The sequence below is a fragment of the Onychomys torridus genome, chromosome 9, assembly GCF_903995425.1.
Source record: "Onychomys torridus chromosome 9, mOncTor1.1, whole genome shotgun sequence".
In the NCBI taxonomy this organism is placed as follows: Eukaryota; Metazoa; Chordata; class Mammalia; order Rodentia; family Cricetidae; genus Onychomys; species Onychomys torridus.
In genome coordinates this window covers 56,345,806-56,359,913 of record NC_050451.1, presented here as the reverse complement: position 1 = coordinate 56,359,913, position 14,108 = coordinate 56,345,806, and the positions used below count along the sequence as shown (strand labels likewise).

Here is a 14,108-nt window from a genome sequence, read left to right as displayed (position 1 = left end):
ACTGTTCTCCACAGGACTTCCTCATGGAAACCTTCATTATGTTTAAGGATCTGATTGGAAAGAATGTGTATGCCAAAGACTGGATGGTCATGAATATGACGCAGAGCAGGTGAGAGAGCCCATGGTCATTCTGGAGGCATTTGACCTTGAATGCGCTGGTCTGCTGTACATACTCCAAGGGCTGTCCTGCTTCAAGCCTGGCACCTGTAAACAGGGTCTTCTGCTTTTCCTGACTCTGATGTGTGTGTTTGGAAACTCCTTTTCACTAGGCTACCGATTTCTCCCTATTTGCTGTCTCTGCTGGCCTGGGTTAGTGTCCTCACCATGCTCATGTTAATCCCCAATGGCCATCAGCTCTGACTTCCCTCTCAGTGGCTCCATGTGAACCCCTCTTCCTGGTGTTCAAGGTTCAGCCTGCCTTTCCAGCCACATCCTCCATAAGCATGTGACTTGTGCACCAACCAGACTTCTCCTGGTTCCTGAACGTGTTCTCTGTCTCACACCTCTGCTTCTGCCATCATGCCTTCTCCACTGTCTCTGGATGTCAACCACTCTTCTGTTCACGTGGTCCTTCTGAAACATCTCCTCCACTGGAAACCTCTGTCCCCAGCTGTCACTGCTCTAGAGGCGGTACGACCTAGGACAAGGGAGCCTATAAACGAGCCAGACTAAAGTCTCTTGCCAACTTTATTCAGAGCCTCAGACAGTTTATACTCTAAGAGTTAAGAAAGGTCCCATGGATAAAGTTTTCATGAGTTCAGGTTGTATACCATCACAAAGACAAGCCACATGTGGCGAAATCATATTTTTTCCCATAGAGACATAAACAGGTAACAATAGCCAGTTGTAATGAATAATCTGAAACAAACTCACCCCTGTCACACATGGGAGAGGCATGAAAACACGTTCCAGGAACAATTCCGTGTTTTGAAGAAACTGAGGTCACAAGCCCCCTGTCTTGTTTTCTTAGAGTGTTCTCACAAGCCCTCAGAATTCTCCTCACACGACTGGACTCCATTCTAATACCCAGCCTTTCAGAAATGTCTGTTGATCTTTTCTTCCTTCTGGTTTCCGGTATCACTTTGAAACTCTATCATAGAATTCTTTTTCATGTTCTCTGTTGGAACACAACCAGAGGTCTTAAGAAGGGTACCCACCACTGTGCTGTAATCTTCTTAGACCAGGAGTCAGGTTTTGAGTGGGCACCTATGTCAGCGCCTTAGAATTGCTACCTAGCAACAGATGCTTGTCAAAGAGACATGAGGTGAACTGAATACATACATACTTACATACCTTACATACATACACACACACAGAATGTTGCTAATGAGCCACATAAGCCATATCAATATAAGCATCGTCAATCTCCATTATCCTGATAGAAAGTCCCTTCCCAATTAGATAACAGATTCAAGGACAATTTCGTGAGAATGCTGGCCTTACCTGTAAAGGTAAGAGTCATAACAGGGTATAAACCACCTGCTCTGGTGCACAAAGAGCCTAGACTTGCAGTCTGTGCTCCATCCTCAGTTAACTTGTGCTATAACCCCCAAGCTCTTACAGGCTTGTTTTGGAGAGACTGAGTTTGTATGCCTCTTTCTGGAGAGTGTGCTCTGTGGATGGCCTCTAAGGACACCGTTAGGTTATATTGACTTTCACAGCCAAGCCCCAGAGTAATGGTTCTGTGTCCAGAGTAGGTAGGAAAACACAGGGTTGCCTTCTTCATCTGCTCTTTCCTCCCCAGAGTTTTCCTCCGTGCCATCAACCAGTTTGCTGAAGTTCTCACAAAGAGGTTCATGGACCAGGCAAGCTTCGAGCTTCAGGTAGGCCCCCCACCCATCGGGAAGGCCTTTGGTCATAGCAAGAGACTGTGCCAGCACAAAAAGTGGCATTTCAGATTTCATCACTGTCAGAAAGGGGTTTCAGGGGTCTGCCGGTTTCCCAAAGCACACATTCCAAAAAGAGTTCTCCAGACACAATAAAATGGTTTGGTTTTCATTGCACAAAAAAGTAACCCACATCAAAGGAAATGCGAACAATACTGTCATAGGGAGTATAGCTAACTGAAAATACAGATGCAGTGGTCTCTGATCCTCAGAGGTTCAGTCCAGGAGCACAAGCGGAAGCCTGAATCTTTAGTGCTGAGTCCTCTCGTTACTGTGTTCCTCGTGTGTTCCTAGGCATGCAGACCTATGGGATGTTTCATTTGTGCCTCTGCCACATCGTATGAGATTAACACCAACAATGAACAGCAAAGTGGAGCGATTACAGCAGGATACTGCGAGCTCATGTGAGCGAGGAGTGAAGCGTTGATGGTTTCAGACCACAGTAGACCAAGGGTCCTGAAACTTCAGGAAGCAAAGCTATAGATAAGGGGGCTGCTCTCATCCTCGCCTTCAGGGTTAAGATTTTGTGCTGATTCTGTCCACACAGGCCTGAATGTGCACATAAGCAGTTGCATAGGCACACTGTCCCTATTATGTGAATACCTGCAAAACAGGTAATGAGTGTGGTGGTGCACACCTTTAACTCCAGCTCTCAGAAGGCAGAGGCAGATGGGTCTCTGTAAGTCCAAGACCAGCATGGTCTACTTAGTGAGTTCCAGGTCAGCCAGGGCTATGGCGAGACCCTATCGGCAGAAATAAAAACAAACCTGGGTATCTGGTAGCTTGGTCTCCATTTATTCCTTCATGTGGCAAATATTGGTGTGTACACCCAGCAGAATCCCAGTTCCCGCTGAAAGTCCATCATGCCCCAGCTTTTTAGGGGCTTTAAGTTCAGGAAACATTTTTCCTGGTGATATCCTTTTCTTGTCATGTGCTTTTTTATTTTTCATCTCAACCTCTAAGAGGGAGAGTCGTAACCAGAGGAGGATATATAAGCATTGTGTGTGTGTATCATGTACATAATATACAAACCAAAATATAAACAAACCCTGTAATTCTTTAATGATCCATTTGCCTACTTTCTTTACTTTTTCCACAATCTAAGACTTTTTTCCAATGATGTTAAACATTTTTCACAATACTTTTAATGGCTGAATATGGTTCATTACACCTCTGGCCTGTGATACAGGAACTAAATTCTTCTTAGGGACGTTCAAATTGTTTCTATGTTTTGTAGCTGTGAGGGCCTTCTTTGGTTGAAATGTTTTTAACTAGCCACAGTTACTTTGTCAGGAAAATAAATCAGGAAAGTATTTACTAGTTCAAAAATCTGGCAGAACTGGAGGGCTTTTGATACATACTGCCAAGCCACCTGCTATAAATAGGTACATTTCTTGGCAGTACTTCTCCTATGCCCCCAGGGCAAAGAAAAATGTAAAGTTTGGATTGTTTTTTTAGAGGTTAATATTAAGCCTCAAGACTTTTAGCAGTGAATAATTGAAACCCCAGAAGGAACAAAAAGTCCTATGGTTTTATTTGGGTTTTTCACAGCGCGACTCTCCCACATGTGGGTGTTTTATCTGGATCCTCACTGATGTTATTTTCTGTTTTGCCCTGCCTACCTGATGCATCCTGCAAAGCTCTGGAACAATTACTTCCATTTGGCTGTAGCTTTTCTCACCCATGAGTCCCTCCAGCTCGAGACTTTCTCAGAAGCCAAGCGCAACAAAATTGTGAAAAAGTAAGTGTCCTTTAAAGATTTGGTGACCATGGGGAAGGTGATCCCTGTGTTTATGTCCAACAATATTATGTTGTCATAGAAATGACAGGGACTTGCCCATGTTGATGATGTGGATTTTATGTGTTATCACTCACCTAACCTGAAATTCCTCCAGATTCATATTGTTTTTATTAATGTATTTCCATCTCCTCCTCAGTCACCCAATGCTATTGCTGGAGTCTTTGCCTGGTGAACTACCCATGCCAGGGATCTCCTGCCACCTGCTGCCAGTTTACCAAAATTGCAGGCATAGTGCCTCCTTACTCTTTGCAAACCAGAAGTAGGAAAACTCAAATATATCCTAAAACTATCCTCTAGATTCATGGCTTGGGATTCAAAATGGAATTATATTCAGGAATAATGAGAAATTTGGTTACACATTTCACGGCATTCTCTTAGGTCTGAAAGTTCGTCGAGAGCCTGGAAGCTCAAAGGCTGTTATTGGAAAGTAGTCTGAATTTATTAAAGACTTTGAAATTTTAGCTCATTTTCCACTTGCTATGATATGTGGGAAACTAGGCAAATTATTTAACGTATCTCAGCCTGTGGTTTCTCTCTATCAAGACTGATAACTAAGGACTAAGATTGGGAGACTCTAATTTTAAAAGATACAATGTATGGCTTGTTTTGTAGATTTCCCTAATGGATAAGTAATGAGAGATGCTTATTTTTAAGGAGGATCCTTTGATCTATCTCATGTTTTAAAACATCTTTAGTAGTGATAGAACCTCTTTGAAGGAAGATTTGAATTGGGTTAAGGAACTACAAATGAAGATAATTGGTTACAAATCAGAAACACACACAGAAGGGGGAAGGGGGAAGAAGGGAGAGAGGAACAGAGACACAGAGTGCCAAGGGATGCTGGGGAGCTGGGCGCAGTGGTGCAAACCTGTAACCCCAACACTCAGAAAGGGTAGACAAGAGAGAGAATTAGGGGTTCGAGGCTAGCCTTGGTAACAGCAATTCTATGCCACCTTGGGTAATACGAGGCTCTTATAATTCTAGTTAGGACTGATACTGGATCTTGTTAAAGAAAAATAGACTATGAATGTAACTCATGTAAAAATATGTGTGCATATGAGCAGAAATAAGATTTGAGAAGTAAAACCAACATATCACAATTATTGAGGTGTGATTCAGGATCTTTCTTCATGCATGTTTTTAGAAGAAATCAACCTACCATTTGTTCAGAAATAGACATAGATATTGTTTGTTGCCTTCGGGTATCAGATTTTGGTCATGTAGGCTTACTTGAATATTAATAATGAAATTAAGTTAAGCATTTTTATTCAGATGGAATGGTAAGAGAATTTAAAATAAGATTGAAAAAAAAAAAAAAAGAACATCTGGCTTCTGAAGATATTTCCAATGAAGAACTTGAAGAAAATGAAGTTTAGGAGATCCCTAGCATGAGGGGAATGATGTAGGGAGGGGATTGTAGGACCAGGTGTGGCCTGTGTTAGTTTCCCAGAAGCACTTGCAGTATCTACCTTTTAAGAGCAGCCCATTACACAGGATCTTGCTATGTAGCCCAAGCTGGCCTAACATTCCCCATCCTCCTGCCTCAGCCTCTCCAGTGGTACCGCCACAACCACAAAACTAGTTTTTAAACTTTGTCTGTGTCCCGTTGTCCCTGCTGAGAGTGCACATGAGATCTGTGAAGAGCATTCTGGGAGGACTTACCTTAAGTACACAGTGCAGCCTGTTGGTTAGCCATCCGTCAGGGCGCCTCATCTGTCTCACACCTCGTTTAGATCCTCACTCAGCTGTCTCTGCTGTGTGGAGACCAGAACCTCTCACTCTCTTCTCTTCTCCATTGGCCAGTTGACCACGATTTCTCAGTTCTCTCTCACCCTTTGTATTTGGTCCCTTCTGTTCCCAAAGGCCCATGTCCTCCACGTGGCTCAGTTCTCTGTTGCAGCTTCTCTGGGTGCCGACCTTATCGCTTACAGCCCCCAGCCTTCCCCGAGATCCAGAGGGATGGGGACTCTTTTGTTTTTTACCCCTTCATTGTGTGCTTGCCCTTCCAGACCAGCAAACTCCACATCCACCACTCAAACAGGCCGAAGTACCTGAGGGGAAAATGACACCTTACATAACGTATACAGACATTTTTCTTGTCATTATTTCCAGCGAATTGATATAACACATATTTATATAACATTTATGTTGCACTAGGTATTTTCCTTCTTTTTCTTTTAATTTGGAGAATTTCATACACACACACACACACACACACACACACACACACACACGTTTTGTCCAAATCCACCCACTCTCTCCCTTTTAATTTTTCCCATGTCCCCCTATAATACACTTTTCCCACCCAACTTCATGTGTTTTTGTTTTGTTTTGTTTTTATAAAACCCTCTAGAGCCCATTTAGTATTCTTTGTATGTGGATGGGTGTAGGCCTTCTACTGGAAAATGGTCATCCTTCCACTAAGGGTTAAGTCCCTGAAGAAAACTGACACACTCCCTCCCCTGGTAACCATCAGCCCTTCAGCTAGGGTTGGGACTTGGTGGGGATCCCCTCCTGCCGTCTGTGCTGGCACTTGGGCTGGCTTCATCTTGTGCATGTCTTGTGGACATGGTCACAGTGGCTGTGAGTTCATGTGTCAGCAGCCTCGTCATGTCTGTAAAACATTCTTTCGTGGTAGTTACCCATGGGCTCTTACTTTTTGGTGCTGGGGATCTACCTCAAGGCCTTGCCCATGGTAAGCAAATATTCTACCATTACCACCTTCCCCAGTCTTTTGTATTATATATTCTGAGTCATCTAAGGGATCTTTTGAAATGCAGGGGATGCTGTGCATAGCTTACCTGCACAATCCCTAAGCCATAACCCTTTTCAGGATCAAATGACGTTTTCACAGGAGTCACATATCAGATATCCTGCTTATCAGATATTGACATTATGATTCACAACAGTAGTGAAATTACAGTTATGAAGTAGCAACAAAACTAATTGTATGGTCGGTCACTACAACATGAGGGACTGTATTAAAGGCTCTCAGCATTAGAAAGCTGAGAACCACTGTCATAAGCCATTCTTTATAAGGGACTTGAACAGATTTAGGGGTCTGGGGAGCAATGCCGAGGGGTGACTGTATGGCATGCTACTCAGTTCTATTGCAAATCCTTTTCCTATGATCTTTTTCCTAGATATGGGGACATGAGAAAGGAAATTGGCTTTAGGATCCGGGACATGTGGTATAATCTGGGTGAGTGTCTGACTTTAAACAGGCCACTCCATGAATTCTCTATTTTCCTTCCTTCCTTCCTTCCTTCCTTCCTTCCTTCTTTTCTTTTCTTTTCTCTTCTTTTCTTTTCTTTTCTTTTTTTTTTTTTTTTTTTTTGTTGTTCTAAAGTAAAGATTTTTCCATACGGGTTGCATTAAAAACACGCACTCATAATGAATTCTTACTTTAATTGACATAACCCTGAGATTTGTATGTGTGTACAAAAGTAGACTTATGGGTTCCATAGGGTCTCTCCTGGGACACTGACAGTGAGCCCTGTCACCAGGCCATTCACAGACTATCAGAGAACAGCACTCTGCCATTGTCCCTTGGTGGCCATGGTGTGTCCACGTGAACTTTTTCTTCTCTTCCGGGCCCCGTGGAGGAAGATTGTTAAGGTGGGGTGCAACCTTCTAATCTCTCCTCATTTGCTTTCACCTCAGGGCCTCACAAAATCAAATTCATCCCATCCATGGTGGGTCCCATTCTGGAAGTCACCCTGACCCCTGAAGTGGAGCTCCGTAAAGCCACAATCCCCATTTTCTTTGATATGATGCAGTGTGAGTTCAACTTGAGTGGCCACGGCAACTTCCATATGGTAAGAAGGCGGCCATAAGAAGGTACTAACTGCTCTTAGTACCATGGAACAGTTCACTTGATTTACTGTCTCTAAACAGAGAGGCAGCAGCTTGATTGAAAACTGTGTTTTAAAACTTATATTTTTCTATTACATTATGTAAAAGAATGAGACGCATGATTGGGTCTTCTGGCCCAGAGGCTGGAAGAAGTCTCTGCACTCCATGCCTTTTTTTTTTTTTTTTTTAAGTCAACACTGTCTCAAGAAAATGAAACGTTGGCCTGGTCTATCAGTCCTGCCATGCTCCAGCCCAGGACTGAAGGTGTAACCTGTGTAGGCCAGCCAAAGGAAGGATGCTGTGGGTCCAGCTCCCATCCACCACTGCTCACCTTTGAGAGCTTTAGTTTGCTGGTCCTTTCTCTAGACCTCCCTTTATTAACCATGCACTGCATTAGTCAGGGTTCTCAAGACGAACGGAATGGGTATGCTGAATACAGATTACAAAGTGCATTTTTTTATATTGGTTTATGCAGTACAGTCTGGGTCATCCAACAGTGGCTGTCTGCACATTGGAAAAGCTGACAGTGCATAGCTGCTCAGCCAATGAGCTGGATGTCTCAGCAGTCTTGGTTTAGAGCTGAAGGCCTGGAGCTTTTCTGATGAGCCTCCAGTCTTCAGTCCATGTTGGAAAAGCAAAGAAGCTGGATCCTGTTTGCAGCAAGGATAGTTAGTGACGGCCGCAACAGGGTAGATGTACTCACTAGGAGGAGCAATAGCAGGCAAAGGGTGCTTCTTTTTACATCTGACTGCCCACTCCTGGGGAGCTTCTTCCTCTTTAATACCTTTATAGACCTACCCAGAGGTTTTTCCTTAGCTGATCCCAGATAGAGCCAACTTGGAAACAATTCGAAATTGGAAAGGCGTTGAGCCAGATCTGGAAAAGACTGGCCACTGTCTCCCGTGTATTCTTTAGGATCTGACATCCTCCTGTGAAATTCTCTCTTGCAGTTTGAGAACGAGTTGATCACAAAGCTGGATCAGGAAGTGGAAGGGGGCCGAGGAGATGAACAATACAAGGTTCTTCTGGAAAAGCTGTGAGTACCTCAGAGCAGCACCTTAGGCCAGCGGGCAGAGCTGCTGCTGCCTGCCTAGCAGCCGGTGGCAGACTCAGAATCACCCCGTCACCAAGTGGTCCTCGGTGGTGTGGATGGAATACACACAGCTGATAGTGTTCACCCAGTGTGAGTCCGTGATGACCCCGGAGAACACAGCAGATGGCCGAGGGAGGAGACACTGAGCAGTGGCATCCTGCCCAGTGTCGTAATGATGAACTTGAGCACAAGTGGGGCACCTCTAATTGTGGCTTCAAAGCAGCTGTTTAGAGGAAGTCCAGGTTGATTTTATACTTAAGAATACCTCGCATCCCATCAAAGAACTTAGAATAGTGCTGTTGTCTCTCAGCCAGCTTGGTCGGCACTCTATGAAGACATCATTCCTTCATCTGAGCCCACTTTGTCCCTTCATGTCCTGCCTCGCCTACCCAGCCTCTATACACTCAGCCTTTTTATGCTCTACACAGGGGTGTGTAGGGTGGCTGAAGTCTTTGGATACTGGGATTCATTAAGTACAAATCCCCTTTTCACCACATTCTCATATCTTGTCTTTGGAGGCAGTGAGTCGTCCTGACAGGTACAACCAACTTCCCCACCCCATCCAACTCCTGTCTTTAAGAGTAGTGTCTGCTTTTTAGTCTTATGGTTAGAATTCAGTGAGGCAATGGGTCAACATAGGGTCCCTTGCAGAGTTCACACTTTTAAAAGTTTGAATGCAGGTGGTCCACGTAGCTCAGCCAGTGAAGGAACTTGACAGCCGAGGCTCGAACCCTGGGACCCACGTGGTAGGAGAGAATCAAACCCTGAGATCGTCCTCTGATCTCCACACATATGCCGTGACATGCACTTACCCACATACATGCACACAAAGGTTTCTTGTTTGTTTGTTATTCAAAGGTTGACTGCAATTATTCTTGTCTAACTGTCCCATTCCGCAGGTGGCTGTGTACAATCACCAGCCACCTCAGTTGGCCCACATGTCTCCTCTATGTCATTTGGTTATTCTCCTGTTCTGGGGAAATTCTTTGGACCAGTCTGAGCATGAATATAGGGACAACCAAACTTTTATCTTTTCTCAAAGATTCCCTGAGGAGGGGCTAGCACACAAAACTGTAGTGGAGCAAGATAGAGGAATCGCCTCCATTTTAGAGAACTAGATGTCTGTATTCTGTTTACAGATGGAATAATCTTTCTATCCTTTTTCCGCTAGATCTCTTGACCTTCTAACCCTTCTAGCTTTTGAAATTCTGGATTTGTCTAGAAGTTATGCACAGATAGAAACAGACATAAGATTTGGGGATAATTGGGCATGGTGGCACCTACTTTTAATCCCAACCCCCTGGAGGCAGGGGTGGGAGAGTTTCTGTGAGTTCAAATTCAACCTGGTCTACATGGTGAGTTCCAGGACAGCCAAGGCTGCACAGTATGAATCTGGCTTTATTGAAAAAAAAAAAAACAAAATAAAGATCTGATGCTGTGGAATAATGCTTTTTATAACACTGGTTTAATAAAATGCTGATTGGCCAGTAGCCAGGCAGGAAGTATAGGTAGGATAAGCAGACAAGGAGAATTCTGGGATGAGGAAGGCTGAGTCAGGAGACGCCAGCCTGCCGTCTAGGGAGCAGCATGTAATAGCACGTGGGTAAAGCCACAAAACACGTGGCAACATATAGATTAACAGAAATGGGCTGAGTTTAACTGTAAGAACTAGTCAGTAGTAAGCCTGAGCTAATGGCTGAGCAGTTTTAATTAATGTAAACCTCTGTGTATTTACTTGGATCTGAGTGGCTGCAGACCGGGCGGGACATAGGAAAACCACAGCTACAATCTGAGATATGTCTCAGTAATAGAGCACTTACCCACACATACACTATGTACACAGGATAAAATTACTGGTTTAAAAAAATACCCCTACAGCTAATCTTCATGGAGTGATCTTACTTTGTTTCTTTTGGTTTTTCTGAATCGTTGGCTCAGAAAAGTCTGACTATAACAATTCCAGCCCCCCAAATACTCCTAGAATCTGGGATAATTATTTTTCTTTAAGCTTTATTTTAAGGTGTGTGTGTGTGTGTGTGTGTGTGTGTGTGTGTGTGCGCGCGCGCGCGCGTTCATGAGTGCAGGTATCACCCCTAACCACTGAGCCATCTCTCTGGTACCAAGTCTGGACTGATTCTTTAGACCCATTTTCTTTTCTGAGTTTTCTTTCAGTTACCCAAGAAGTCCCAAAACTTTGTTCGCTGTGGCCCCTGAAGGGGAGGACTGGGTCTGAAGTGTATCCCCAGTCTGCTTGCTCATAGCTCTGCTTTTCTACCTGAAGATGGTTTTATCTGGTGTTATCCATCCAAATGGCTACCAGGTTCTTCTGACCTGGGCTTCAGCCTGGGATTTTCAGGCTGCCTGTTCAATGCCAGGCTCTAAAGAGAACAAAGACGTAGGACAGATGGTGTTTTATGGATGAGTTAGAATGGGGACAGTACGTGAACATTGTAGGCAAGGGTTCTCATTTCTGCAACATCCACTAAAGAAACTATTGATTGACTGATGCTCATAGGACATTGTGGGCTGGGGTTCTAAATGATGTGGGACAAGTGTTTCCATTGTGATTTGTAACTGCATTAAAATTACAGTTATAAAGTAGCAATGAAAATGTATGGTTGGGGTCTACACAGCATTAGGAAGATTGAGAATCACTGGTCTGGAGCCTCCTGCTGCTAGGACTTGATTGGGACGCACAGATGGTGCCGAAAGTACCTGGGTAAACTGTGGAAATTCTCTCTCCCCACTCCAGCCTGCTAGAACATTGCCGGAAACATAAATACCTCTCGAGCTCTGGGGAAGTCTTTGCCCTCCTGGTCAGCAGCCTCTTAGAGAACTTGCTGGACTACAGAACCATCATCTTGCATGACGAGAGTAAGGAGAACCGCATGAGCTGTACAGTAAATGTTCTGGTAAGGGCCTGGTCCCTGGGCGTGTGAGTAGGCACAGCTAAGTCCCCCCTGCTCCTCCAACTCAGCTCTAAGTTTTAGCGCAGATGCCCAGCCACCCTGAAGCATCTCTATGGAGTCCGTGCCCTACTGAGTCAGACGCGAGGACGGTAGACACAGACCTTCAGGTGTTCTGAAACAGGCATAGAATGTGCATGCCACTCCAGCCTTCCCACAGCATCTCAGCCTGGTTCTTGGTCTTAAGTCACATGTGCTTGCTTTCTGTAGCATGCAGAAACCTGTGCCATGAAGTAAGTTGGTCTGTGCCGTTCTCCAGGATTTAGGTTGCTATGCATTCTTGTGCTTAACATAAACCAGGAACATCCCACCTCCCTGACTTCCTGAGAAATAAGCATACCAGGTGGCTGCAGGATAAGCCGGGCTCTGCTGTTCCCACAGAAGATCTCTTGCATTTCTCAGAAGCATGGTCTTTAAAAAAAAATATTTATTCTTCTCTCATACAATACATCCTGATAGCAGCTTCCCCTCCCTCCACTCCTCCTACTTCCCCTCCATCTCCCTCAGATCCACTAAACACCCCTCTATGTCCCCCCAGAAAAGAGCAGGCCTCCCAGGGACATCAACTGAACATGAAGATACAATAAGACCAGGTACAAACCCTCACATCAGGGCTGGGTGAGGCAACCCAGTAGGAGGAAAAGGGTCCCAAGAGCAGGCAGAAGAGTTAGAAATACCCCCACTCCCACTGTCAGGAGTCCGCCCAAAACACCAAACCAACACCCATAGCATATCTGCAGAGGACCTGGTGCAGACCCGTGTAGACTCCATGATTGCTGCTTCAGTCTCTGTGGGCTCCTGTGAGCCCTCCTTAGTTGATTCTGTGGGCCATGTTCTCCCAGTGTTCTGGACCCCTCTGGCTCCCGCAATTCTTCCTCCTTGTCTTCCATGGGGTTCCCCAAGCTTTTGAGGAGAGGGACCCAATGGAGACCTCCAACCCGGGCTCTCTCTCTGCCTAATGTCTGGCTGTGGGTCTATGCATCTGCTCCCATCAGCTTGCCAGAGGCAACCTCTCTGTTGACAGCTGAACTCTAGGCACTGATCTGTGAGTGTAGGAGAACATCACTAGGAATCATTTCACTTTTTTTTCCAGTCATGTTTGGTTCGTCTTTGGGCCATCTAGCCTCCGGTTCTTGGTTATCTAAGAAGTGTCAGGCATGGGCTCCCTCTCCTGGTGTGGACCTCAGACAGTCTTTGGTTGGCCATCCCCACAAGTTCTGGGTCTCCACTGCCCCAGCACATCTTGCAGATGAGACAGATTGTAGCTCAAAAGTTTTGTGGCTGGGTTGATGTCTCAGTCCCACCACTGGAAGCCTTGCTTGGTTACAGAAAATGGCTAGGTCAGGCCACATATCCTCCATTACTAGGAGTCCTCACTAGGGTCATCCTTGTAGAATCCAGGGAGTTTCCACTGCACAAGATTTCTACCTCTCTCTCTCTCTCTCTCTCTCTCTCTCTCTCTCTCTCTCTCTCTCTCTCTCTCTCTGCACATGCACACACGCACAAAAATATCCTCCAATTCCAGTCATCTCTCTCTCCCTGTGTTCTCTCTCTCTCCATCCCTCCTAGTCCCCCAGTACACCTGTGAAATCTATTCTATTTCCCCTTCCCAGGGAGAGCCATGAAGCATGGTCTGAATTTCTCCACTTCTTTGTATCCCATTGCTTCCTATGCAATGATTCCTAAAGGAGATGATGAACTAATAACATTTATCTCTTTGGAAAAGAGACAGTGTTGACAAGCAGCAGTTGGGGTAGAGAGTGTTTCATGGTTTAGAGTGTGTGCTACTTCTGCAGAGACAAGAGTTTGGTTCCCATCACCCATGTCAGTTGGCTCACAACCGCCTGTAACTCCAGCTCCAGATGATCTGACGCCCTCTTCTGGCCTCTGAGGGCAACTACACTTGCATGCATGCACACACTCTTTCAAGTTAAAAATAAAAGCAGCAGTTATGTCAAGTTCATCAACAGCCTTTCATTTATGCTGGTATTTTGTGACCTTCTTTTTGGCAGAATTTTTATAAAGAGAAGAAGCGAGAGGACATATACATAAGGTAAGCGTAGGAAGTGCCTTGGGTTGGCTATTTGTATCATGGGTTTGTGGTATAATTTTAAACCAGAAAATGCTGTCCCAACAGCACACTTGCTGCCTTGATAGACTCCTACAAATACAGGAGGTATGTAGTCTGCCTCAGAGGGTGAGCCCTGAAGACAGAGCCACAGACAAGTACAGTGTGAGGGAGTGTGTCATCGAGTCGCATCAGCATTTGAGGTGGAGGGGTAGAAGCATTCAAAGGGACGTGAAGGGGAAGTAACCCATGGTGGCATTTAGTTTGAGGGCCATGAGTCTCTGACCATGAAACCGACTTGTCATCAGCAGAATTTCCAAAGCTTTCCCTCACCTCCCAAAGGTGACCGAGACCTATAAATAAATAAATAAATAAACAAACATACATACATACATACATACATACATACATACATACATACATACATAAATAAGACAGG

At 44.8% G+C, this 14,108-nt stretch overlaps 1 protein-coding gene across 1 annotated transcript in view; it reads left to right on the top strand.

The window, feature by feature from the left end:
• The window catches only part of Dock5 (dedicator of cytokinesis 5), a 191,672-nt gene that overhangs the window by 148,082 nt on the left and 29,482 nt on the right, over positions 1 to 14,108 (top strand). Inside the window, exons 29-36 of the mRNA XM_036199166.1 lie at positions 15 to 109; positions 1,745 to 1,823; positions 3,527 to 3,627; positions 6,831 to 6,889; positions 7,351 to 7,505; positions 8,493 to 8,578; positions 11,388 to 11,547; positions 13,614 to 13,654. Coding sequence (XP_036055059.1) covers positions 15 to 109; positions 1,745 to 1,823; positions 3,527 to 3,627; positions 6,831 to 6,889; positions 7,351 to 7,505; positions 8,493 to 8,578; positions 11,388 to 11,547; positions 13,614 to 13,654 — 776 coding nt within the window. The remainder of the gene's footprint in view (positions 1 to 14; positions 110 to 1,744; positions 1,824 to 3,526; positions 3,628 to 6,830; positions 6,890 to 7,350; positions 7,506 to 8,492; positions 8,579 to 11,387; positions 11,548 to 13,613; positions 13,655 to 14,108) is intronic.